The 25,075-nt window shown below is 39.0% G+C and overlaps 1 protein-coding gene and 2 long non-coding RNA genes across 4 annotated transcripts; 2 read left to right on the top strand and 1 right to left on the bottom strand.

The window, feature by feature from the left end:
* The first annotated feature begins 1,492 nt into the window (after positions 1-1,492).
* Positions 1,493-24,628, top strand: LOC139973532 (uncharacterized). 2 transcript variants are annotated; one of them, XM_071980277.1, is made up of 9 exons: positions 1,493-2,613; positions 6,689-6,913; positions 20,221-20,295; positions 20,821-21,123; positions 21,904-22,104; positions 22,425-22,871; positions 23,101-23,154; positions 23,576-23,696; positions 24,409-24,628. In XM_071980277.1, the coding sequence occupies exons 1-9, from the start codon at positions 2,541-2,543 to the stop codon at positions 24,605-24,607; spliced, it is 1,698 nt and encodes a 565-aa protein (XP_071836378.1). In that variant the 5' UTR covers positions 1,493-2,540; the 3' UTR covers positions 24,608-24,628. The 2 variants fall into 2 exon arrangements, with proteins under 2 accessions (XP_071836378.1, XP_071836379.1); XM_071980278.1 differs by having other exon boundaries at positions 1,494-2,613; positions 22,695-22,871.
* LOC139973539 (uncharacterized) lies at positions 8,180-16,034 on the top strand. The gene is made up of 4 exons (XR_011795239.1): positions 8,180-8,509; positions 8,960-9,039; positions 14,953-15,190; positions 15,896-16,034. It is a non-coding gene; the product is annotated as an uncharacterized lncRNA (long non-coding RNA).
* On the bottom strand, positions 16,743-19,564 carry LOC139973538 (uncharacterized). The gene is made up of 3 exons (XR_011795238.1): positions 19,368-19,564; positions 17,639-17,855; positions 16,743-17,109 (listed from the first exon to the last, which is right to left on the bottom strand). It is a non-coding gene; the product is annotated as an uncharacterized lncRNA (long non-coding RNA).
* Positions 24,629-25,075: the final 447 nt, after the last annotated feature.

The following is a 25,075-nucleotide window of genomic DNA, read 5'->3' as shown; positions in this document are numbered from 1 at the left end:
GACTTCCCCAATAATTATAACTAATTCGGAAGGGTAATAACACGGAAAATGATTGTATGTTATTGGCATGTAATAACCGATGAATGCCTATATTATATGCTTTTTCTTGATACCGAGCAAGGTGGAAAGGTCATCATCCCTGTTTTCTACCTTTCCAATGTCTATCGCCACTCCAATATTTACACGACTAGAATCAATTCTTGCCTTTGACATGGCATAGTATCCCTATATACAGAGCTTAAAACGTTCACTTCTCTCCAGATTTAGATGGAGCTACGCAAATAGCCACACTTCCCTTCAGAATATTCATGTATTTTAGTGTATATATATATATATATAGATATATATATATATATATATATATATATATATATATATATATATATATATATATATAGATATATATGTATATATATATATATATATATATATATATATATATATATATATATATATATATATATATATATATATATGAATGTGCTACAAAATTGATGGAGTTTCATTTGGCACAATTTTGCTGTTTTCGTTAGGCTGACTCAAAAGTTGTTAGGCCAGTGTCTACAGTACAAAGTGTATTACACAATACGTGAAGTAACAGCCATTTTTGCATTCAGTGAAGGTTATTTGCGTGACGGAGATGTTGCTTAGCACATGCAACCATATGCTTCTAGTTAAAAACTGCTTTTAATATCTCGAGGAGTATTCTGCACTGTACTGGTGTTGATTCAAAAGCAGGAAGTGAGTAACACCAAGCAAGCGGAAGTTGTACAAGCTTGCTATGCTTTGCGGTGGATCTAAATGTATCACTTCTCTGTTTAGTCACTTTTGACATCACGAGTAAGAGATGATTATGCTATTTAAAATAATGCTTCAATTCGGAATGTTTGTGGGAATTTTAAGCTCATAGTTTAAAAGAAAAATACAAGTCTTCGACTCCAACAACTCAGTATTGACATAATATAACATATTCTTGTACAGAAAGTTACTTCATGTTGCAAAATATAGCACCAGATTGCATCTATAAGGACCCTCAATTAATCAAAAATTTCTCAAAGGGGAGGGGGACACCCCCTCCCACAGGACGGCATTCACAAATAAACATTGTGCCCCCTAATTAAGTGCTGCGCCCCCCTCCCAGATTGCAATGGCTGGCGATGCCACTGCACATAACTCATGGGCTACGAACTCCCACCAAAGTGCGTGAATGTGATCCATTTACTAGTAGTTTTTTAGCGAAAAAAAACTTTCAGTCGTAACATTTTCATTTGAATGAAATCCGTATATACAAGGCTTTTCTACCCTACAGCAAGCTTTCCGTTGTAGAGAGGGATCGCGCTCAATAAAGACAATATATCATTCTTCCTCTCTAAATAGAAACCTCCATAAATAGTTTATTTCCTGGACAGACAGAAAAACAGAAATGAAGACAGAGAGAAAGAAGGCTTGTAGGGGGTGGGACTGTTTCTTGTGGAGAGGGGGGGGGGGAGATCCTTCAGAGTCACTATCCATTACAAGGGAAAGTGTTTTATTTTGATATATGTCTGATCTTGATTTCAAATATGATGTGAGGTCGGAAAGAAACTTACTGTGACCAGGGAGTTTTTAACTGTTGTTAACTGTTGTAACTTGTTGTGACTTGTTACCCTCGCGCACCTCTTCCCTCAACAGTAATTGAGAATATCCTCAACAGTAATGCCCTCAACAGTAATATCCTCAACAGTAATATTCTCAACAGTAATACCCTCAACAGTAATACCCTCAACAGTAATACCCTCAACATTAATTGAGAATACCCTCAACAGTAATACCCTCAACAGTAGTACCCTCAACAGTAATTGAAAACTTGTCAGTCGCTTTCTTTCCATTTGTGTTAAGTTATGCTCTCCATTAAAAGAGATCTTATGATTGTTGGTAATTAAAAAAGAGCGAAATTCTAGTTAAACGAAAATTCTTTGCACTTGCCAACATCCAAACTTCGAGAACATCCTAACCCACATTTACAGTGGCGGAACTTTAACAGTTGTCCGGGCACCCCTCACCCCTCCCCTCCTTCAGTAGTTTACACTAAACTAGCTAAAGACTTACTTTTCATCATAACAAATATGTAGTGCCGTCGCGGACTTGCACAGCTCTGTTTGTACTAATTGAGGTATATAGCGCTACGTATAAGCCCAAGTAAGATGTAACTCTTTTCTCTTCAATAAACTGTCACATTCTCTATCACTGTCATTATGGACATTTCTTCTCAATACTCATATCCATACAAGTTGCAATCAATATATATCGTTTGAGATATCAGTCATTTTGCAAGAAAGACAGTAACCACTTCCGTTAGTAAACTGAATACGTCACTTCCTATTAAAGATTATCAGTGCATGCGCAATTTCCAAACTAGTTGAAATTACTCAGGATATAAGCTGATTTCAAATTTTTGACTTTTTGGTCATAAGATAAGTTAATGAAAACTCTCATATAATATTCTGGCAGATGCATAAACGTTTGAGCAAGAAGCAGGACAGGAGCAAACCAGCAGCAACATGATTTGCTTGACTTTATTTGTTATTTTATGGAACTTACTAGTGATGTCATCTGATGGACAGCATATTGGGGGTATGTATAATATCACTGTATATATGTTGATTTTGGTAAAATCTTCGACTGGATTCGGTAATGAGGTTCACTAACAGAGTATAGGCCTATGTATGAAGTGAGTCCGCTTTAGTAATTAGTTGCATTGGGGCCGTTACATGTACTGGTCCTCATGAATTTTGTTCTCATATTCGGGTATTTTGTAAATCTCATACACTTTCGCTAGTACCTATAGTATACTTGAACTGGTACTCATATACAAGATGAATAAGGGTACTCGTGCATATGCTATTTTACTCGTACTACAAATATCTTCCCTAACAATAAAGTTGTTTGTACACTGAATATAGTTATTTTCAAATAACGGCGACAAATCAAATATTTTGAATTGGTTCGATTCGCTTTTAAGAATGGTTACTATATATCATATGAAAAAATAATTTCTTTCAATATACAAAAATGTCAACTTTCTCTCCCAATATGAACTTTTCTTTCTCAATATGCAAATACATGATCGTTGAGGGTGGTGTGTCGGTGTACACTTTCATAAATGATGTAATACATATACTCCTATAACCACATTTGTATGTTAAGCTGTTTGCTTTGATGTGTTGTAAGACTGTTGCTTACTCACAGCTGCTCGCACCATTGCGACCAAACAAGCAGTAGCTAATCAGATATTGAGTAAATATATTTGGATCGTTTGTACATTCCGTACCACAAATTCAAGTATTTGGATGTCACTTTTGTACATACATTTTCCTCTTTTCAATAACATGTTTATATAGTTTCAACAAAAGGGCTCCTTTACAGATTACTAAAACGGAAAAGAGTATTTTTCCCAAAAGGGCCGCTAATTATATCAAAGGGGACACTTAGAGGAGGGAGGGGGCATCCAAATGTGATAATTACTACAATCTTACATATACTTCATTTATATTGTTATGGAAGTATACACCAAACATATACTTGAAGAGCTGTCTGAGTGCTCCTGCAGGTGAAACACGGGTGTCATGCTAATCTAAAAACCGAGGAAAGTCAATGCAGTTGCTCAACATACGCAACTAACGTCATTAAGCAAACGTATACAATTTACAATAATGATCACAATATATGGTGCTTATCGAATAATTATCGATGATTAATACCTCAATGCATGCATGTGATCACACGGCTAACTATGAGTACTGACATATAGGCTGGTAGAGTTCGGATATATAGTGCTTATTTGATTACTTATCGATGAGTAATACCCCAATGAATGCATGTGATCACACGGCTAACTCATGATGAGTACTGACATATAGGCTGGTCGGGTTCGGATATATAGTGCTTATCGATTACTTATCGATGATTAATACCCCAATGAATGCATGTGATCACACGGCTAACTCATGATGAGTACTGACATACATATAGGCTGGTAGGGTTCGGATATACAGTGCTTATCGATTACTTATCGATGAGTAATACCCCAATGAATGCATGTGATCACACGGCTAACTATGAGTACTGACATATAGGCTGGTAGAGTTCGGATATATAGTGCTTATCGATTACTTATCGATGAGTAATACCCCAATGAATGCATGTGATCACACGGCTAACTCATGATGAGTACTGACATATAGGCTGGTCGGGTTCGGATATATAGTGCTTATCGATTACTTATCGATGAGTAATACCCCAATGAATGCATGTGATCACACGGCTAACTATGAGTACTGACATATAGGCTGGTAGAGTTCGGATATATAGTGCTTATCGATTACTTATCGATGAGTAATACCCCAATGAATGCATGTGATCACACGGCTAACTATGAGTACTGACATATAGGCTGGTCGGGTTCGGATATATAGTGCTTATCGATAACTTATCGATGAGTAATACCCCAATGAATGCATGTGATCACACGACTAACTATGAGAACTGACATATAGGCTGGTAGAGTTCGGATATATAGTGCTTATCGATTACTTATCGATGAGTAATACCCCAATGAATGCATGTGATCACACGGCTAACTCATGATGAGTACTGACATATATGCCGGTAGAGTTCGGATATATAGTGCTTATCGATTACTTATCGATGAGTAATACCAGAGGCGTATCCAGGGGGGCGCAACAGGCGCGGCCCCCCCCCCCTATTGGCCGTCACCAAAAAAAAAAAAAGTTTAGCCCAAAAAAAAAAAAAAAAAAAATTGATGACGACCTTTATGTGAGATGTCGGTGATCGCTCAACCCACCCCCCCCCCCCCTCCCGTATGCTTTATTTTTTGTTTGCCAAAAAAAGGTTCTGGCGATGTTCGGCGGCATAATAGTTTTAGAATCATAGATGGTAATTGTGTTTGTATTATCACTATAAACACTAAATGACATGCCAGCCATACTAAATTGTGCATTTTGTGTCCATATTTACTGGAAATGTTGCTTATTATTAAGGTCGAAAAATGGATCACATATGGCCATGGGCGGCGATCCTGGGTGGAGGGGGGATATATCCCCCCATGAAAATGGGTGGAGGGGATGTAATGCACCATATCCCCCCCCCCACCAAATGCCAGGGATAAGAATATTTTCATGCCTACATTTATGCATCTTCGTTAATGTACGGCTCTTTTTTAGCTTCATTTCTCGCCTACCATAAACGCAGTGCGATCTTTTCAAATAAAGCGTCTTTATAAAGCAAAAATAGTTGACTGTAGGCTTCATTGGCCCTATAACAACAAAATGTATTATTGCGCCCACGGTATTGATATAGAACATATATGCACCCTCATAGTATTCATATAGGCCCTATAGTAGGCCTACACACGTACATGTTCCCTCGAACAGCTGAGAATCTCATGTAACCAGGGTAATGCTTAATACATGTTTCACCTGGATGCCCTAGCAATCGGTACCTAGGAATGTAACTATGTGTAATTGTGTATTGCATGTGTATAGGCCTATAATAGCCTGCATGAGGCCATTTTCTTCATCGAATAATATAACAGAGCTCTCGAACATTCTAACGTTGCGCCTGAAACAAGATTGACAGGGGCAAGTTTCCCAAAATAACACCCGAAATTAAAAAAAAAAGTATTTTGGATCCTGATTATGAGATATTTCGGACATGACATCCCTATTTTAAAGTTGGGTATATGCCGCTTGGAAACCTCGGGAAGTGCCGTTTCCGGCCATCTAGAGGGTTTGTTAATCCCAAAATTTTCTTGGACGCTTCGCGCCAACTCATGGTGGCGCTACGCTTAGATAGTCAACAAGGTCATATCCCCTCCCCCCCCCCCCCACTCGGAAGTACGGATCGCCGCCCATGCATATGACACCATTTTGCATTTCAGCCCTTCTTTGAAAGCAAAAATTGTACACCCCTCCCCTTAGACCCATCCCCCAGGACGGCGATCATTCATGCCTGGCGCCCCCCCTATTGGAAAATCCTGGATACGCCCCTGAATACCTCAATACATGCATGTGATCACACGGCTAACTCATGATGAGTACTGACATATATGCTGTTAGGGTTCGGATATATGGTGTATCATATTGCAACACATCTTTATACATCTCTTAGTCAAACGTATATAGCCATTTAAGCACATCAGCTTGCGGAATTATGGTTTAATTAACGCCTATTCTGATGACTTTCATGTTACGATCTAGGCTCTACCACCTGTGAAGTGGGGAGGGTTAGGTGTTATGTCGTCTAGGGGTTAGGGGTGGGGTGCCCTTTCCCTTTAGAAAGTTGTCAAAAATGGAGGGTGCTTAGAACAAAACGGTACTGTTTTAACAATGTTGAAGAATTTTCAACTTGTATGTTGTACCGCACATAGATAATATATGTATATGTACTGCACTTTAGAAATTGTTGTAATGTTCTGTCTGCCAGTGTGGAGAGGGATACAACCCCCTGATTTCTTCTTTGGTAAAAACCCTCAGAAGTATTTGCACCTGCTCTAACCTCTGTCTTTTATTATTGGTAAGGGGAACTACTAGGGAGGGGTCTAAGGGAGAGTTTTTTTTTTGTTTCGGTAAGGTTTCGGTAAGCATGCGTAAAATGCAAAATTTTGCTGTTTGGTATATAATTAATGCAGATGTGCAGTTAGTCGGTGGATCTGTGCCTCATGAAGGAAGAATGGAACTATACCTTGGAGCCAGAGGCTGGTTTACTACCTGTGATGTAACGTGGACTATACTGGATGCAACAGTAGTTTGCCGCCAGTTGGGTTATCCCGGAGTAGCCTTTGCCACTCTTGGTGCGGAATTCGGCCGTTCTACAGAGAAACATCTTCTAGCCAGAACCTGGAACTGTACAGGATGTAAGTACTGGACTCCAGGCTGAGTCTCTTCTACGCACCTTCCTATGGTGATAACTTAACGGTAATTTACGGTATCGTTCCCTCCCTAGTTTGCGGTATGTAACCCGCGCCACTGATGTACAGCAACAGGAGAGGGGAACAGCAAGTGGAGTATTAGGCGGAGTAATACTCTCAATAGGGGAAGTAAACGATCGTGTAAACATTGGATCCCAATGTGATTACGTCATATACCCTTGAACCATAATCTAGCGCAATGGTGAAACCAGCCTTTTACAAAGGGATTGGAACGGGCGGGGTTAGAATATTTTATAATAGCCACTAGATTTCCTATATTGATACATCTAGAATATGGGTCGTTATACTCCAAAAGTTATCTCATAGCCTCTCAGCTCCTTCCTGTGCACTAACATAATGCCTATTGAAACTTTAACAAAAAGTGTACACGATCGTTAATTATTATTTCATACCTCGTATGTGGAGGAAAAGCGAGATTATGTGTGGGAGGGGTAGGGGAGAGGTATACTAGGGAGATTATGTGTTCATACCATTTTGGTTACAATACTAGTATAGCGGCATTGAAATTCTGAACCCTGGAACTAACAACCCCATCTTTAATCGGTTGTCCCGATTCTGACAGTAAACAGTTAACAATGTTACTTGTACTAGCTCTCTTTTCTTTCAGTGAATATTGAGGAATATATTCTACGGTGACTGAAGTTGCAAATATGACTGAGACATTATACATGGTTTACAATATAGTACTAAATGTAAGTGGGAAATAACACCACTAATAGGGGTGATATAGCATTAACATTGCAATAAGTACATAGATATGCTTTAATTTATAGGTAATTAATAGATACTGGCGACAATAGATCATTCGATAAGGGGATAGCTAGGATAGTAGGGACAGGGCGGGTGTATTGATAATGAGAACCGTTAATCCTTTGTTGGAAGAGCAGGTTTCTCCGTTACGGTAATAAGAATGCATAATAGCACACCGGTAAGTTAAAGGTCAAGTGACACGTAACAGATTTCCTTCAAACTTACACAAATTGAAAAGCTACATATCAAAACCCTATATTCCAAATTTGGAGTTCCACAATTGTTTCTTTGCTGTTTTAATTAAGTTAATAACCAAGCTAATTCCGAAAGATAATGACGTCACGGGGGAACCGCCAATGTTACCAAAACTAAGTATGCCTAATATGCTAACCGAGATCAAAGCCGTAAACAAAACGTCACAAACAGTAAACAAAATATCAGATGAGAATGGGTGCACAACAGTACAAGAAAGTTTCGTGTTCGTCAACACTGTATACAGCGATAGCTTAGTACCAGTGCACTCAGCCAGCCTAGCTGCCTATAAGTAAAGATTGGCTTGGACCTTCGAGCGAATCTTATGTGTGCAGTGCGCCCTTCACCAGTTAAAGTTTCGATTCCTATCGCCTATCCGCGCAACTTGGACTTGGAACACCAACAGCTCGCCGTCTACAAGACAATACCGTTCCTTCTCTATTTGGAGAAAGTATCTTCAAATCTCGAGGAGATATAGAAACAAGTAGACCAGTAGTTGCGAAGCTGGATCGGAAAAGAGTAAGTGTATTTTCTGGCCTAGGCCTACTACAACAATGACTAACTTGGTATTATTACTATCTTACAGTAGCCTCATTCTTATAATTTCGTTCAGTTAGTTAGGCCCTAAATTAGGTACGGCGACGATGAAGTTAGGCGTAGGCTAGGACTATATTAACTTTCATTTGTGGTACATCATGAAAAAATCCAGAATAACAAGCATAAGATGTTTACATGTCATTTTGCCCAATATTATAATGTGCTCCCACCTATCTATATACTCAAGAGTCATAGCTCATATGTTTCACAGTAAATGACATCCTTATATTTTGCCATTTTTGATGGTAGGGCTGCAATTTTTGTTGCAAGAGAAAACGCTTGTGACAGGTACTTTCAAACATATCAAACTGCTTTCTTAAATGAACTTTCATAACTTCCTTGTTATTTTCTTTCCCAATTTTCAATACTTAGATTAATCTAGAAGCTGTTCCCCAACCAACCGCAGTGAAAATAAAGGCAGGATTCTGCAGAATGTACATCTCCATCTAAAGGTAGCATGATCTTATAGACATGTGCTTGATATTACCGAAAAACAGTTGGGAAATGGGGGAAGGGGAGGGTGGTGACAGGCATTAAAGATTTAAGTAGTCAGTTTTGAACGGGATACAAGGAATCTCCACCAGTAAAACATTGAGGCATGTATATGGGGGGGGGGGCAAGCTACCAGACAAAAAGGAGGCAGGGGGGTTGGGGGAGAAAATGTGGTAGAGAAGTGTAAGCTAGGGTAATACAAGCAAGAATGGAAAACTTTCATACATCTATAGAGTATTCTATAGCAGAAGTGAGTACAGGGGCCAAAATTTTAGAAACAGTACTTGTTGAAAGCAAAATAGCAATCAAAACTGCACATCGGGCAGGCTGACTAGGGGATAATATACATTGTATTTTATCCATCATATCCGCCTGCCTGACGAGAGTGGTTGAGGAGGCTATACCTGATGGCTTCACAGGAAACTATAAAGGCTACAGCTATAGTTACTGAGAGAAGGGAGATTACATTGTAGTTATACTATATGAAACCAAGCTGAAGTCATTTGCAATGCTCATGGTGTGAGTGGCCCATATTTTTGCAGCCACATAAAGCAGGAGGGTATGCTCTCCTTCAGAAAAGATAAGTGAACCATCTAGGCAGCTGACCCCTGTCCAAGAGCAGCCTATACTGTATGTGTGGTATAATAAGCGTTTATTCTAATCATTAGGGAAACAGTCCCCTTACACCGAAGGTGCAAAATTTTCCACTTGAATTGTTGCAAAGTGGCTGCTTATCTGGCTATACCACACATGGTTGAGCAGGTTTTGTAAGATGAGCAAGATAAGAATGACCACAAGATCGCTTATGCGAACTAATTTAATTAAACCAGTTTCACAGGACATAAGGGATTATATGCACTTCAATGAGCAATCAAGACAGTATAGAGTGTATAGCTGAAATGATATTGACTTCTTAACGTGTACTGTGTTGAGTGGAAGACTTGCATTTAAAACTCATCTCTGTACATGTCAAGACCTCAACTATCTTGTAACTATGTTTCTATGTAATATATAAATAATAACACAGATTTAGGATGACAGAAAAGCGAAGCGGGGGGAGGGGGGCGGAATGATACTTCCGCCCCTCCATATCTTTCACAGGGGGGTGTGGGGGGGCTGGCGCCCGCAGCCCCCCGGTTCCTACGCCCTTGTGAAACAACACCGACTCTGTTAAAATACAATCTTTCTCAGTCCGTTTTCTTGTATCTGCTTATATAAAGGCAGTTAAACAAAAGGTTGATGTGTCAGCTTTATGCCTGGCAAATACATAGCTGAAGGGCAAAATTATATTCGTTATGTTATTGCGAGTCCATGATGCATGTGAACTGGATGGAAAACTATTTGAGATAAACTGAAAGTCTTCTACTGTGTTTCAATTTCATGTCGTAGGCACACTAATCCTTTCACCAAAGAGTGATTACAATGATAACTTTTGCATTATGAATCTTATTTGCTGTTTTTTACAATATTTTTTTTTATATTGCTTCCTGGGCTTTGTTCAGCTATTACATTATATCAGCTCTTGGGTATCGAAAGTTTCAACGCGCATGTTGAAATAACTAGCATAGTGTTGGTTTCCAAAACTTTCCAGTTATTATTTGCAAGCCCAATTTTTGATAATTCTTTTATTTCCATTTTTTTTGTAGTTGTCTCCACTTTACAGCGTTAATTGTTTTGTATCTGTACATTTAATTGTTTTGTATTGCTATGTTTTACTTTTTATGTATAACGTTGAATGTAAAAAGCAGGGCCTTATTGGAAATCAGCTTTTGCTGAATAAGCAACCCTGGATAAAAATGCGAATAAATAAAAAATGTCGGGCATTCGGGCCCTCCATACACTCGCTCAGCGCCCGCAACACAATTTCATAATCTAAGGTACCTCCCTCCGACCATCCTATTGATATTATGTGCTATTCGCCTCATAAGAAATAGGAGGATGCTGTTAGCATTGACTGTTATAAGGGGATCCGTAGATACAAATTGGCACCCGTGATCAAATCTCCGTATATTTAACTCGGTTAGCGTAAAGCTAACTTCTCCCGAGGACCTGAAGTATCATAACCAATAGTGAAATGAAAAATATAATAATATACAATAAATAATAAGAACATTAATATAAGAAAATGAATAATGACTGGGAGTCATTTTTTCAAGAACAAGAGCCATTTCTGAAATCACGTAAAGGTTGCCACATATTCCAAACTAGTATAAGCGCATGAAAAGAAGAACGATAGCCGCCCGTTTTTTCCCTTCAGATCTCAGTACGAGAAACATGTATTTTATTTGTATAATAGAACAACTTTCGTTAATATTTCCCTACCCTAGCTATATGTCGATTTTACAAAACCTTCATGAAAACATACTTTTTGAAAATGGATTTTGAAGCTCAATCAACAATTTAAGAAATGCTTAGGCCTACCGTTAAATACTGGCGTCAAAAAATACATTTCGTATTTATTCCAATAAAGATCCACAACGGATAACAATGCTAAGTAGAGCTTACTTAAAGAGAAATAGAAGCTGCATGTACAGCATGGTCATTTTAAGTATCCAAGTACTATACAAAGAGATCGAGTTCACCGAAACATCCCTTTTCCTTATCACCTGAGGAAAACCGTCTTTTATAAATTATAGTAGGCCTACCATACAGTACTTTACATTTGATACAAAAGTTTCTTCTATACAACAGTTTCCCAAAATTTGTATGTGTCGCAATAGTTTTAAGTTTTAACCAAGGGCAGTACCATTCATAATTTGCATATTACACCAAAATTTACAATCGGCGTCCAGATGGCGGGAAAATGTAACATAATGTTCAATCTGTTGGGTCGTTCCCATGGTGCGATGAACTTGGGCAAGTTGCCAAGTTCGAATGTCGATGACCTACTTATGTTCCGTGACCAATGTCAATGGGAATTATGTGTGTAAAAACTCGTGTTTTTCCACGTGTAATATATATAGAAGTTTTACGTAAGGGGAGCGAATTTCGGGGCGGCTCGTTGATTGTGAGGAAGCACTTATCTAATCATCAATTTTTGTGAAAAATATCTTACGTTTTTTTTCTCCAGAAAATGTTTTTGACTAGTAATTGGAAACTCAATGTATCAAGAAGTACTGAGTCTAGACCTTATCATTGCATTTTGGGGGAAGACAGATCTTCAAGTGCAAAATATTGTTTTTTCATTCAAGGTTATCGTGGTTTTCTTGCGAGGTGTATACGGCGTAACTTTCGATGCAGGCTTAGAATTAGGATCGGCCGATGCCTACCTAGTTTGCATGAATTTTTACCTAAATTCAATTTAATTTAACGGGAATCACTAAGCATGTCGGAAAGACAGGACTCGACTTACTACTAATACTTTAAGTTTAAAAGTTCACAATGAAAAGTTTTTAACTATCAACAAGTCCCCACCTGTTTGGAACTTCAGACAACAATATGTAACTTAGGGGCTACATAAATACGGGATTATAAACTACATATATAAGAATAGTACAGATTTATTTATATCGTTAATCGGCTGTTGTTTACTCCAGAAAATATACTTTCAATACGTACAATATCAATCTTCGTACAAAAGTTCTTAAAAATAAAAAAAAATAGCGAAAGATAACTAGAAATGACATCGTGGAACCCCCCCCCCCCCGCATTAATAAACGAATCCATTTCATTACAGCATCAACTCTCAAGTACCGAACAGCAGTGTGTAACAGTACCGTACCCTATGCTATAATAATATACAGTCCCGTGCGAAGATGGATTTAATTTGATATGCTCCCTTCGGTTTTGGATCAAAAATTATTAAATCGTTATAATTATTATCACAAAATGTGGTGAAATGCATAAGGGTGAGATTTTGTACATGGGAACCTTCACAATCATCGTTTGAAGGAAGAATAAATAACGAAAATTTCTGAATAACTTTGAGGTCTCGTAACATGCTGAGTTCACTAACGTTCGATATTTGGTGTAGGCTATAGGTCCAAATTACTACGTGAAAAGTTGATTCGTTAATATGTCTAGGCCAGTGCGTAAATTGATAAGATATTATTCAAACAAGAACACAGGAACCAGAAATAAACGTGTTTTCTTTTCTCTAATTTAAATAGTAACACGTAGATATTTTTATTATGTCCTGGATTCCCGGGAATGATACCGAAACGAATGTAATAACCAGTTGTTTTCCCAATACCGGTAGTAGTTACACATTGCACTGTGATCGGGGTTAGTCAAAGCCGGGATCGGGATGCCGGTATTCACTTGACTACCGGGATCCCGCACAACCCTAGTAATGAAATAGCCTATCTTCCCTCAAAATTGGTACATTGTACTTAATGCAACTCTTCTCATGCATGTAGCAAAGGCTTGTATGTATCCTTGTGTATGTATAGGCCCCTACTCAAGGGCGTAGGAACCGGGGGGGCTGGGGGGGCGCCAGCCCCCCCAGTGAAAAATGTGGAGGGGCGGAAGTATCATTCCGCCCCCCCGCTCCGCAAGTCAGAAAACCCCTTTTTCATTTCCAAATGAGAAAAAAATCTCATTTGGAGCACCAAATTGCATCTAAGGCCAGCTGAAAATACAAAATTAAGTTTACAAAATGGAGTGGGTGTTGAAGTGTGCTATATTGCACCAAATTGCATCTGAGGCCACCTGGAAATGCAAAAAATTCCAAAGGGGAGGGGGACACCCCCTCCCCTTAGACCCCTCCCCCAGGCCGACCATCAGTCTTCAGCCCCCCCCACTCAAAAGTACCTTCCTACGCCACTGCCCCTACTAAACCACCTCAGGAGTTTCGCGGAAAAAGAAAAAGAAAAAGGATTTCCAAAAAAAAAAATTCCAAAGATAAAAAAGATGACGATTGTCCGTACCAAGTAACCATGTGTTTATGAATAGCGAATGGCCTAACCTACTAGATGTGTTAATGGCCCGAAAAGCGCCAAGAATAGTTACCCAAACTTTCCATCACAAAAAGTATCTCAAACAAATCATCCATCTTCAATCTTTACCAAAATGTTAATTTTAATACCTAATGCTTACACTCCGACGTTATTTTGTACTTATGTTCAATAACATTCCGTTTATGAACAAATAAAAAATATGCCGAACTTAGTGTTTAACATCCTTGTTCGTCACTATTATTAACTCCATTCAAGCTCAATTAGAAATTTAAGCTTAGGCCAATCAAACTAAGTAAATAGTGACAACGTAACTAGTGTAGGATTACTGTTTAACGTTTCCAGATTGATATAAAGGAATGATAGGAACTAAAAACAACTCCAATGATGTTTCTAATAATAAAAAATTACATTTACTTGTGCAGCATTAATTTGAACAAAAATATAGACCGTATTCAGAGGCCGGTTTCTCAATGTTACAACATAGCGTTAGGCCTAATGCGACAGCTATGGATTCGGGGCACATGAAACTCTCAGGTTTGGATGTAGTAACGTTTGGGAAATTTCCAAGCGTCGGTTATGAAAATTAGCGGTCGTCTGGTGTTATGTATTAAAGGCAAGCCAGACGCGGAAAAATCAGGAACCGGTGAATAAAAATCACGAAAATCCGAACCGGCAGCTAAAGGGAACTAAGACACGGAATACACTTCATACGATCATATGTCGCGAGTACTGTATGTACGCCTGTAGCTATAGCTGTGCATGCCTGTGAACAACGTTGATCTGTTGATCACTTGCATATAGCTGACACACTAGTGCCGCGAGCAAACCGCATGTTCGTTGGTCCGTGTGATAGGGTTAAGATAAGTGGTGTAAGCAGAGCTGAAGCTCGAGATAAGCCCAACCCGAGCTCCCCCGCTTGAGGTCGGGTTGGAAATGCAACTTCGCTGTAAGGGGACTGTTTCCCTAATGTTTCAGTGAATGTAACACATGTAGAAGTCCAGTGTTCACTGGTCCCCCTACCACCATTGAAGTTGCTGACTGGACCAACAGAGACAAGAACACCATCAAAGCAACCAGGGCCATCTCACAGTGGCGATGATGGTCCGTCTGCTGCTGTGGCATCCACATCAGGATACACCGAAAAACCGCCAGGTAGTCCGGACTACACTCCATCAGTTAACTCATCTGAACATGACAAAGATGACCCTTCAAGGTAATTTTCAAGATTGATAGTAGATTAGTCTGGAAAATCAATTGGTGCCATAACTTTCTGGAAAGAGGATCATTATTAATTTTGACACCAACACTGTGGGGCAGTCTGGAATGTGTGGTGAGGCCATCAGTCTTTACTTCAATTAGCATATACATACTGTATCTGGTAGAGTTGTCACAGCTGTATGTGAACCAGAAATAAAGGCACAAACAAGTAGTTGGATTTTACAGAGTATATTATATCTTAACTTGGCTGGATATCTGCTACTGAATACAAATGGTGAAAGTTGCATCTTATACACTCTTTTACCATGGATTACAAGGGGATGGGACAGGATGTTACTCTGTCCACATGTTTACTTTACTACATAAACAGTGGTTAAGCTACTGAGACAATGACCACACATCCTGCTGAAGATTACATAATCCATAATATTAGGTGCACAAACAGGTGTAGGGTTTTTGTTGTAATCAGTAAAAAATATATTGGAATTGTTCAGGCACAAGTTGTCAGGTAAAACCTGACCCATGTATCCACACGAATTGAGGTGTACTCAGCTGTCGCCTTAGTTGGGCATCCAAAGACTTGACCGACAACTGTGCCATGCCTATTGACCGAAATGGAGTGATTGGAATGCCTCTATCTAAATGGTATGTTTTTATGAACTATTATTATATTATTCTTCATATCTTTACTATTCTACAGATTATGTATGGGAACTTCTTGACTGCTTGCAACAACTTCTGCAGAAGTGGAACTCTGGGAGAGGAGTGTCCTGTTCCTGTCAGAAAAGTGCCCCCACCCCTTGCAAGCTCCTATGTTCATCCGAACAATGAGGATGCCATAAAACAACACCGAAGCAGATTTCAAAAGCTTTGCTGAAGTACTGTAGTTGATGGCCTCCCAAGTTCTAATTTTGTTTCATTGTAGTGGGGAGCAATCGACTCTGTGAATCGTCTGTTCACATGGTGTATGGCACAGCTGCAGAGCAGTGTTAATTAACAGGTCGCTACCAGCCTTTAGGGAAGTTGCTAAAGTTTTACATTCAAGTTTTACTTACATCTGGTTTCCATTGTAACTAACTATTAGTAATGATAACATATTTAAAAAAAAAGTTCCAATGACAAGTATTCCTTTCTAGAGAGCTTAGACTTCATAAATGTAAATTTCATGCTGACTTACTATTTGTATGCAACTTTGGTGTTTCAATCATGTTGCCAATTTTTTGTTTTTCTCGAAAAGAATTGACAGAAATTTGCTGTTTGTTCCCCGCATGGGATAAAATATGATTTTTTTTATCTCATTTATGATCAAGTAACCTTGATATTCCATGGATTAATGAACAATTTCAGATTGATTCTCATTACAATTTTATTAAAATGAAAGCCTAAGCTCTCCAGATCCCATTGACATAGTGGTTTAGAGTACTTAATTCAAACTATTCTTCTATTTTAACCTAGTATATTTGAGATTTCAATCATCCAGATTTTGTTGGCAGGCTACTAGAAGTGACAGCTTTGCTTACAAGAGAGAATACATACAAAAAATTAACTTGAGTTTTTATTATTTATTACTGTTATGTACTTCCCAAACTTGAAAATGTAAAATTTCATCCAAGATTGTAGTTAATACCATGAACCAGAAAAATGTAAGCTGGAATTCGAAAATGTTCACCATTCAGCCACAAAACAGACAGCACTGAACCCTGTTTCTATAAAACTTTGCAGAAATGATACTATGACTTGGCATAAACAGTCCACATTCTCAGTCTTGATAATTTAAATCCTTCATACTGTTCAGATGGTAAAGCTTCTCTAATCCTCCTTACTGCATAGGATGGGAGAACAACACAAAACTCCTTCCCAAAAAACTGCTAGCTCATCCGTGCAAGTTGTCTGTATGCTGTGTGTCTGTATTTCCTGTAAAATAATCATATGAAAACCAGCTATAAAAGATGAAGACACACAAAAGCTTGGTAGCCATCTGGGGACGTCAATTTTAAAATAAATTTCTATATGATTTTCAGAATTTGCTTGGCCCCTAAATCTGCCTCCCCTAAAGTAAGCCTAGCTATGCCATTTATACAAACTGATCATTGTCATCATCTCGGGGACTAAAATTTGTAAATGGATCGTGCACAAGCATGGTGGACATTTTTTTGTGGCATTTGGTTCCATGGCTCAGTGTTAATGATTACTATGTCAGTCAGCATGATAAGGGTTAACCTCAAGAGCATTACACCAGTTTTTGGTCAAAATGACCTAATCAGAAGCAGGTTTTGAACATGGTGCAGAAATTTTCTTGATCAAATCTATATCTTAATGTTATTCCTTTCACAACGAAACAAAACTAAACTATGAATACACCCTCTGTATTGTTACATCTTTCAACAGCAGGTCAGAGCAATGAATAAAGGTATACAACAAAAATAATGTATTCTATACTTACTCTTGGATCCTGTTTTCCTGTGCACGTCCACCATACTGTTGACGGTACATGTAGTAGGCTGTCTGAAGAAACAATGGGTTCAGGCACATAGCTTCAAAACCTGGGTGTAAGGTGATGCATGCAGCACCTTCTTCATCCATCACAGTCCTTATCTATTTCGCTGCAGCATCTACACTCCCTTGCTGTAGGCATCAGAGCACATTGGCCACAATGACACCTGTAAACAATACAAACCAGTTCAAATAATAAAGAGCCAATTCAATGACTTCATACCAACCTCAATTATTGGGGCATACTGTACTAACATGTCAAAATAGAAAAGGGGCACCTCTGAAGGGCAATCTACTGTTGAAGCTCCTTACAAGTAACATCACTAGTAAGGAAGGGGTAGCCTCTTCTTAGAAGTCTTGCCTCTGTTGGGACAATGCTGCAAAGGAAAATAAAACAGGCCTCGTTTCCAACTCTTTCCCACTTCTGAATCCATTCCCTAGATTGAGAAAATCTGGTTATGAAATTAGCTCAAGCAGAAATGACAAAAAGCTGGTGTGAGGTGCCACCTTCTCCCTCCCCCCCCCACCCTTTCCCTGATTTGTGGTAACTTCACTAATTTGCCACTAGGCCTACAACTGCTAGGAAATTAATAATAGGCCACCTCTGAATTTGTTGTACACTCTTCCAATTGGCTCCTTCAATCTACTAACCAAATGAAACATGTCTGTGTGACATGTTCCTGGGGCATGTGCTGCCACAACTTTTAAGGAAGGTCGTGTCTATTGGCACGTGCACGTGCCAATAACAACCGTTATTGTTACGTTGACGTACCAATAAGCATCGATATTCGCACGAACATGCTCGTGCTTATAGACAGTGACTTTACACACGAAAGCGTGCCAATAAGGATTGCTATTCGCACGAACGTGTATGTGGGTATAAGTAGGCATGTTAGAATGTAGTGATTAGAAAAGCACTGAGTAGGCGGGGAAGGTAAACCATGGCCCCAACCACAGTGTGCACGGTCGATTTGCCCCCCCTTGCCCCCCTGAAGATTTTGGTCGATGAAAATTTGCTGATTCTCAAAAAAAGGTTATCTTTTTCAAAATCAATAGCCAAATCTGTAAAATATGAGAGGAATCAAAGATGTGATCAATTCTGGGAAAATTCAGAGAAATAATTAAAGATTTGGTTGGAATATTTCAGAAAAGATTTGTTGCAAAACTTTCTTAAAATGCATAAGGAATATGATGAACTTAATTCATCTAGTCGCTTGTTTGCTGCTTCAACGGTTTTGGAATCCTTTATTACAAAAATAGAAAAAGTATCCATATCCTTTGAACATAACCCTGAAAATCCCCATAGTTATCAAATTCCTGTTCCATTGTCATGCACTGCTGTGTTATCGTCCATCGATGTCCTGTTCATCCCTCCCGGCCAGCACATATCAGGACAGTTCATTGGTTACATCAACCACGAGCGCCCATTGGTCAAGTTACATGCGTGCTAATAGTCAATGTTATTCGCACGATTACGTTCGTGCGAATAGCCACAACGTTTAAGGAAATAGTAACTTCCTTAACTTTACTCGACCGCACATTCATGTTAATTTTGCTGCCCCATCAACAAATTGGCTAGCTAAGTGTATGAGCAAAGTTAGGAAACATTTATCGGTTCTAGGCCTAACTAGTGACACAACTATCCTATATAAAGTATAGTGCGCTTGGCGTAACGTTACCGTTATATTCCGTCAAGACGATCAATTTCGACATCGCTGTCCGATCCCGCTTCCTCTTCGCTGGTCTCCGGTTCGAACATATAGGGAATAACTTCCCCACGATCGTCCACCATGTCCTCCATTTCCCTTACTTCTTCGCCGTTGCTATCTAAATACTGTGTGTCAATGCCAGCGGCAGCCATTTCGCGATATGTATAAGCTATGCTGTGCTGTGTATATATGCGTACTACAGTGCAGTGCGTGTATAGAAACTGTATGTGGTAGCAATATCGTATGCGACGATATCATTCACTTTCGACTTGGTAAACAAATGACGTCATTTGTTTTCGGCTTTCCCTGAACGAGTCAATCTAGCCGATTTTTGCGGAGTTTTTTGTTGCTTGATAGGAAGAAAATGCAAGGAATTTATGAAAAAAGAAGTCAATGGATGTTTTGTTCGATGTCTTATGTATCAATTTGTGATTTTTCATCTTAATCCAAATCTTAACTTTCTTGTAACAGACTGCTGAAGAAGGTAATATTTTCGAGAAGTTTGAGATTTCTCCATACCCAATGCACTGCGCAGAACATATACAGTTTGCACTCTTCTGCGCTCCCCCCGTGACGTCACTGAATCTATTACGTAATAGTACTTTTTTACCGATTTCTACCCCTTTGGAGACGGGAAAAAATCGCGGTGTTGGGTTTTTGTTAATGTAAGAATTGTTAAGTTTAATATTATGCAAAGTCAAGTTTACGTGTCGCTTGACCTTTAAATCGTGCTATATTTACTAACTGGAAATTTTACCTGAAAGGGAAGGAATGGGACATAAAAGCAAGTGCATTGATATTTGATTTGTGGTTGTATTTACAGCGGAAAGGAAACTTGGTCAATGCCACTATCAACCGACTTACCCTTGTAATGACGTCGTTGGGGTGATTTGTCAAGGTATTTTTTTATGTTCATCAATTCCGTTTATGGAGTATATACCGTGTTAATACATTCAGAAACGCTTTTCTCTTCAAGAGCCGGGCAATGTTCGTGCGAACTCATGGAAGGTTTCTTTTTCTAAAACAAAAACTGCATTTAGTAGCAAATTTATCCTCCGCAATGATAATACCAACTTCGTTCCCAATTCGTTTAAGGTAATTAGTCTACTAAGGTTTGCGCAACTGCTATAAAAGTAAAATATGTCTGAACTAAAGTAGGCCTACAGTTCGTTTCATTTTAAGAAAGGGAAGGGGTGCACAGGGATAAGTTACAGACAATGAGTAACAGTATATGGGTCGGTTAGTTTGCATTACTTTGAAGACTTGTAGGTCGAGTCGTGTGAGGGGGGGGGAGGGGGGTTGAGGGGGAAGGGTAGGATGGGTTTCTAACCTATTCTTACCATGTTGCGCCCCTAAATACCTATTCAATCATTGATTAACAAAGACTTTTCTTCGTGACCATGACGTCATGTTTTTTTTGCAGATCCTTCCTACATCGGTTGTTTCAATGACGAAAGAGGGATTTTTCATTCTTTCCTGCAAGAGGATTACTTTATTTCGTCGTCTCTGACAATTGAAAGTTGCAAAGAATTTTGTTCCGAAATCTCACATCCTATCATAGGACTGAAAAATGGAGGGGAGTGTTATTGCGGCGATTCTCGTGACGTCATTACGGGTCATTCTAAATATCCCGATGCAAGTTGTCAGAAACCGTGTTCTGGAAATGAGCGGCAGATTTGTGGAGGAACGAGAACGGGCGACCACGACAGTATCTCCGTATTTGATGGTAAATTTCAAATCATACATTTATCATTAAAAACAGCATTAATTTAGTTTTAGACTTAGTCATTATATGTATTGGCAACTTCAAAGTTTCTTAGTTGATGAGAATGAATTGCATACTGAAAGTTGGAATCAGGGTTTTGTCTAAAAGCTAAGAGCAAACGCAACGATAAGGAACGGGTACACATGTTGGGGAGTGGGAGGGAGGGGAGAGGGGGGTGGCTATTACAGATATTTCAGTTCACATTCACCCTTTCCCCGGCATGGCTGTGCTATGTAACACAGACGTTTACACAAACATTTCACTATTATGATTGGTTCAGTAGTAATATGCTTTACTATAAAAGAGAGATCACAAGAAGCATATTATTTATCTCAATGACAGAATATTTGAAAAAGCTTTGTTAAATTATTTTTTAGATTAATACGAAGAACTCTTCGTTACAAAACGTAAAATAAAGTTAATTAATTGTTTTTCTCATTTCTGTTATTTTTGTTTTTCGAATGCTTTCCGAATTGGGGGGATCGGGTGCGAACGTCTGTCAAACGGTATACAAATGATAGTGAATTGCGAATAGCGCCACCAAACAGAAATAGATAACAGCGGTCGGTTCCAATGATAAATTTAAAAAGCTCAGTCGATAGATCGTGCATGACTTCCATCCTTGAGGTAATCGGTCATCAATAATTTCTTTGCTCTATCTATCCAATCAAGATTTAGTTTCTTAGCTGGTATCATGATCTGCTTTATTTTCCTTGTTATTATTTACCTTTATCTTGACAGTTAATCTTGGAGAGTGTGAGGATCCTGGCGTCCCAACAAACGGAATACGTTTAAGCGAGTGGTTCAAGTTTGGTGATGTTGTTAAGTTTTACTGTGATCCTGGATATGAAATGGTCGGAGCTAGTGTCGTTCAATGTATTATCACCAAACGTAGCGATGGTCACGCAGTCCACTGGAATGAATCAACACCAACTTGTGTCAGTAAGTACCGAAGAAAGATGACTGGGGGGGGGGCGTTAGTCGATGGGTACTGGGAGGGGTGGGCGGAGGGGTAGGCGGAGGGGTGGGGCACGATCGAAGAATATTATATTTAGTCGTATTTGATCAGCCAAAGACAAATCTCTTTTGTGGAAGGGGTTACGGTCGGAAAGTGAGGGTGGGAGGTGTGGGGGGATTCTTACAGCGATATTTTATTTCACACTCTGTCTTTCTTACATCATGGCTATGCTATATAAATACAGACGTTTTGAACAAATTTGAATATTTGACTATATGATTGCTTGTGCTTCACTATAAAACAGAGATACCACAAAGAACGACGGTTACCATGACCACAGCTACATCGACAACACCTAAACGACCAACACAAAAGTTAACTCCAGCAGCAACGTTCAAGATATTATCACAAACAACAACCAAACCAATCACACCATTAACCACATCAAGTGTGATAACTTCAAAACCAGTTGTTCACACGACTACAGTTCTTGTTACCACGGTAGCACCAACTAAATCGAAGTTAGCAACAACAATCGCTTCTTCATCTACTATTTCGGTTCCTGCAATTACAGAGGAAAGAAATCAATCAACTGACGGGTCCGTCATACCTTCAGGAGGGCCTTCAGAGGACACAACCAAACCGACAAATATGAAAACACAGTCCATCTTGTCCTCAGAAAAATCACGGAGTCCTTTTACTGGCAACGACGTCGATCTCTTAACTGAAGGAGACATTACTTACTTCACAGGTTCGTAATATTAAATCATAAACATGTGTTACAAGCGTTTATTCTTTTGTTTGTACGTTGTTCCATGCATACATGTGTGCGTTAGTTTCTTATGTTTGGTTTGTATGTTTGGTTTGTATGTTGTATATTTGTATGTTTGTATGTTCTATGTTTGTATGTTGTATGTTTGTATGTTGGGTTTGTATGTTTCTTGAAAGCCTACAGTGACTATTGTCATCTTACTTTGCAGAACTCTTTGACGAACAGACTGAGATTTTACAGAATGATGAAGTCCCAAAGAATGGTAAGTGGCCATACTAAGCTAGACTTATAATACTAAGGAAATATCAAAACAGCCGAAACTTTCAATACAGCCAATTTCAGCAAGTAGGTAAATTAACGTTTTCTTTGTTGAATTACATCATAGTTTTCTTCACAGTATACATGTTTGTTTCAAGTTCTCATTTGGCAAACCGTATATCACCATATGATGTGAATGCAGAATTAATCAGCATGTGACAGATGATACTAATTAATAAACTTAAATGCTAATATTTGTTTTAATATAGACTTGAATATCGATACTAACGTAGAAATCACCATACCGACAAGGACTTGCGACTTAAAAAAAATCAAGTTTGAAAGACAATGAAATATCAACACTAACATTCTCCCTAAAGTCATCATTTAATGATATCTTTTCTCCATTGTTACCACGGTTACAGGGCTATTCGGTTTACCAGAACATCTGACAATACTTGTGGGCGTGGCTGGCATTTTCGTTGTCTGTTTAATGTCTACCATTCTAATTTCTATCACAAAGAAAATCATCTGTCGCAAAAGAAGGTAAGTCCATTCAGAGGCGGCGAAGTTGGTAGGGGCACATGAGCTCGTACACAATTCACCTACATTTTTGTGAATCCTCACGTAGAATGCATTTGGTAGTTACTTTTTTGTTTGTACCCTCAAATCAAGGTAACATATCCCACTCACCAAATCGGCCTTACAAAGCTGTAAAAGTGAGGTTTTGTTTTACAACGTGTGAAATATGATTTAAAGAGAGAGAGATGTGGGGAGAGAGAGATGTGGGGAGAGCGAGGGAGGAGGGAGGAGGGAGGAGGGAGGAGGGAGGGAGGGAGGAGGGAGGAGGGGCAAGGGAGGTGGAGCGGGGAGGGAGGGAGGTGGAGGGAGGTGGAGGGAGAGAAAAGAAACGTCTAAACGAAGAACCATTGGTTAAATACTGCGCACGCTCCTGAACTCTACCCCACTCATTCCGTGCATTAGGCAATTATTATGAATCAATATTCACTATCATTTTCGGATCTCGTTTTTGGTGACAAAATGACAGAAACTTGATTTCCGTGAACGTAGACAGTTGTGAGTGTTCACCGTGAGGAACATCATCCTAATAACAAATGCTTTAAGCTGTGGTCTAATCCCGAGTACGAATATGCAGATAAAAACTCCTCATGCAAGAGTGGAAATAATAATTTACCTCGTAATAATGAGGTTCTTGACAATACAATGTGATTTCTTCCCTCTAATTTACAAATTTCAGAGCTTATCATTCGATAAATATTGAGAGGAGATTATCGGAGGAAACTAATCCAGACGGGGCTTACGTCTACGAACCTCTGACGGAATCAGGCTTGTACTCCAAACCTCTGCGTTCATCGCTAAGGAGAGGATTCAAGAGGTTGTCGAGAAGACCCTGGTCTGACCTAGATCAAGATGGCGACTCGGATGAAGCACTTTGAAAATTTTGAAAAGTTATGTCACTCTTACGGCAATATTATAATGTGTTACGTAATCGAACCATAGACATATAGTTTATATTTACGCCAGACTCAAAAACGATTGAAACCTGTTTAATTACGAGTATAATGATAATGACTGGACTGGACACCATGGTACGACAGTTAGTTGAGATTATTGTCATGACTCAGTCACAAAACAATACATCTGAAGGGAGTCGAACAACTGGATGTAATTATAACGAGAGTAACTAGAGTCAATGATTCTTTACCACCATATGGGCACCATTGGATGAGTCTTGTACACGATTAACGTGATAAAAACTACAAGAGAATTAGTTATTGGAAGAGCCCCTGCACACTAAACTACTACGCAACATGACCAATTTTCGGTTTGCAAATCAGTAATTAATGTGTGAGCTTCGTCAGACATTTTCATGATGAAGTACATTTGTATATGTTATTCAAGCT

This window comes from Apostichopus japonicus, chromosome 9, assembly GCF_037975245.1.
Source record: "Apostichopus japonicus isolate 1M-3 chromosome 9, ASM3797524v1, whole genome shotgun sequence".
Lineage (NCBI taxonomy): Eukaryota > Metazoa > Echinodermata > Holothuroidea > Aspidochirotida > Stichopodidae > Apostichopus > Apostichopus japonicus.
Note: the sequence above shows the minus strand (reverse complement) of the source record. Positions and strands in the feature narration are given on the sequence as shown.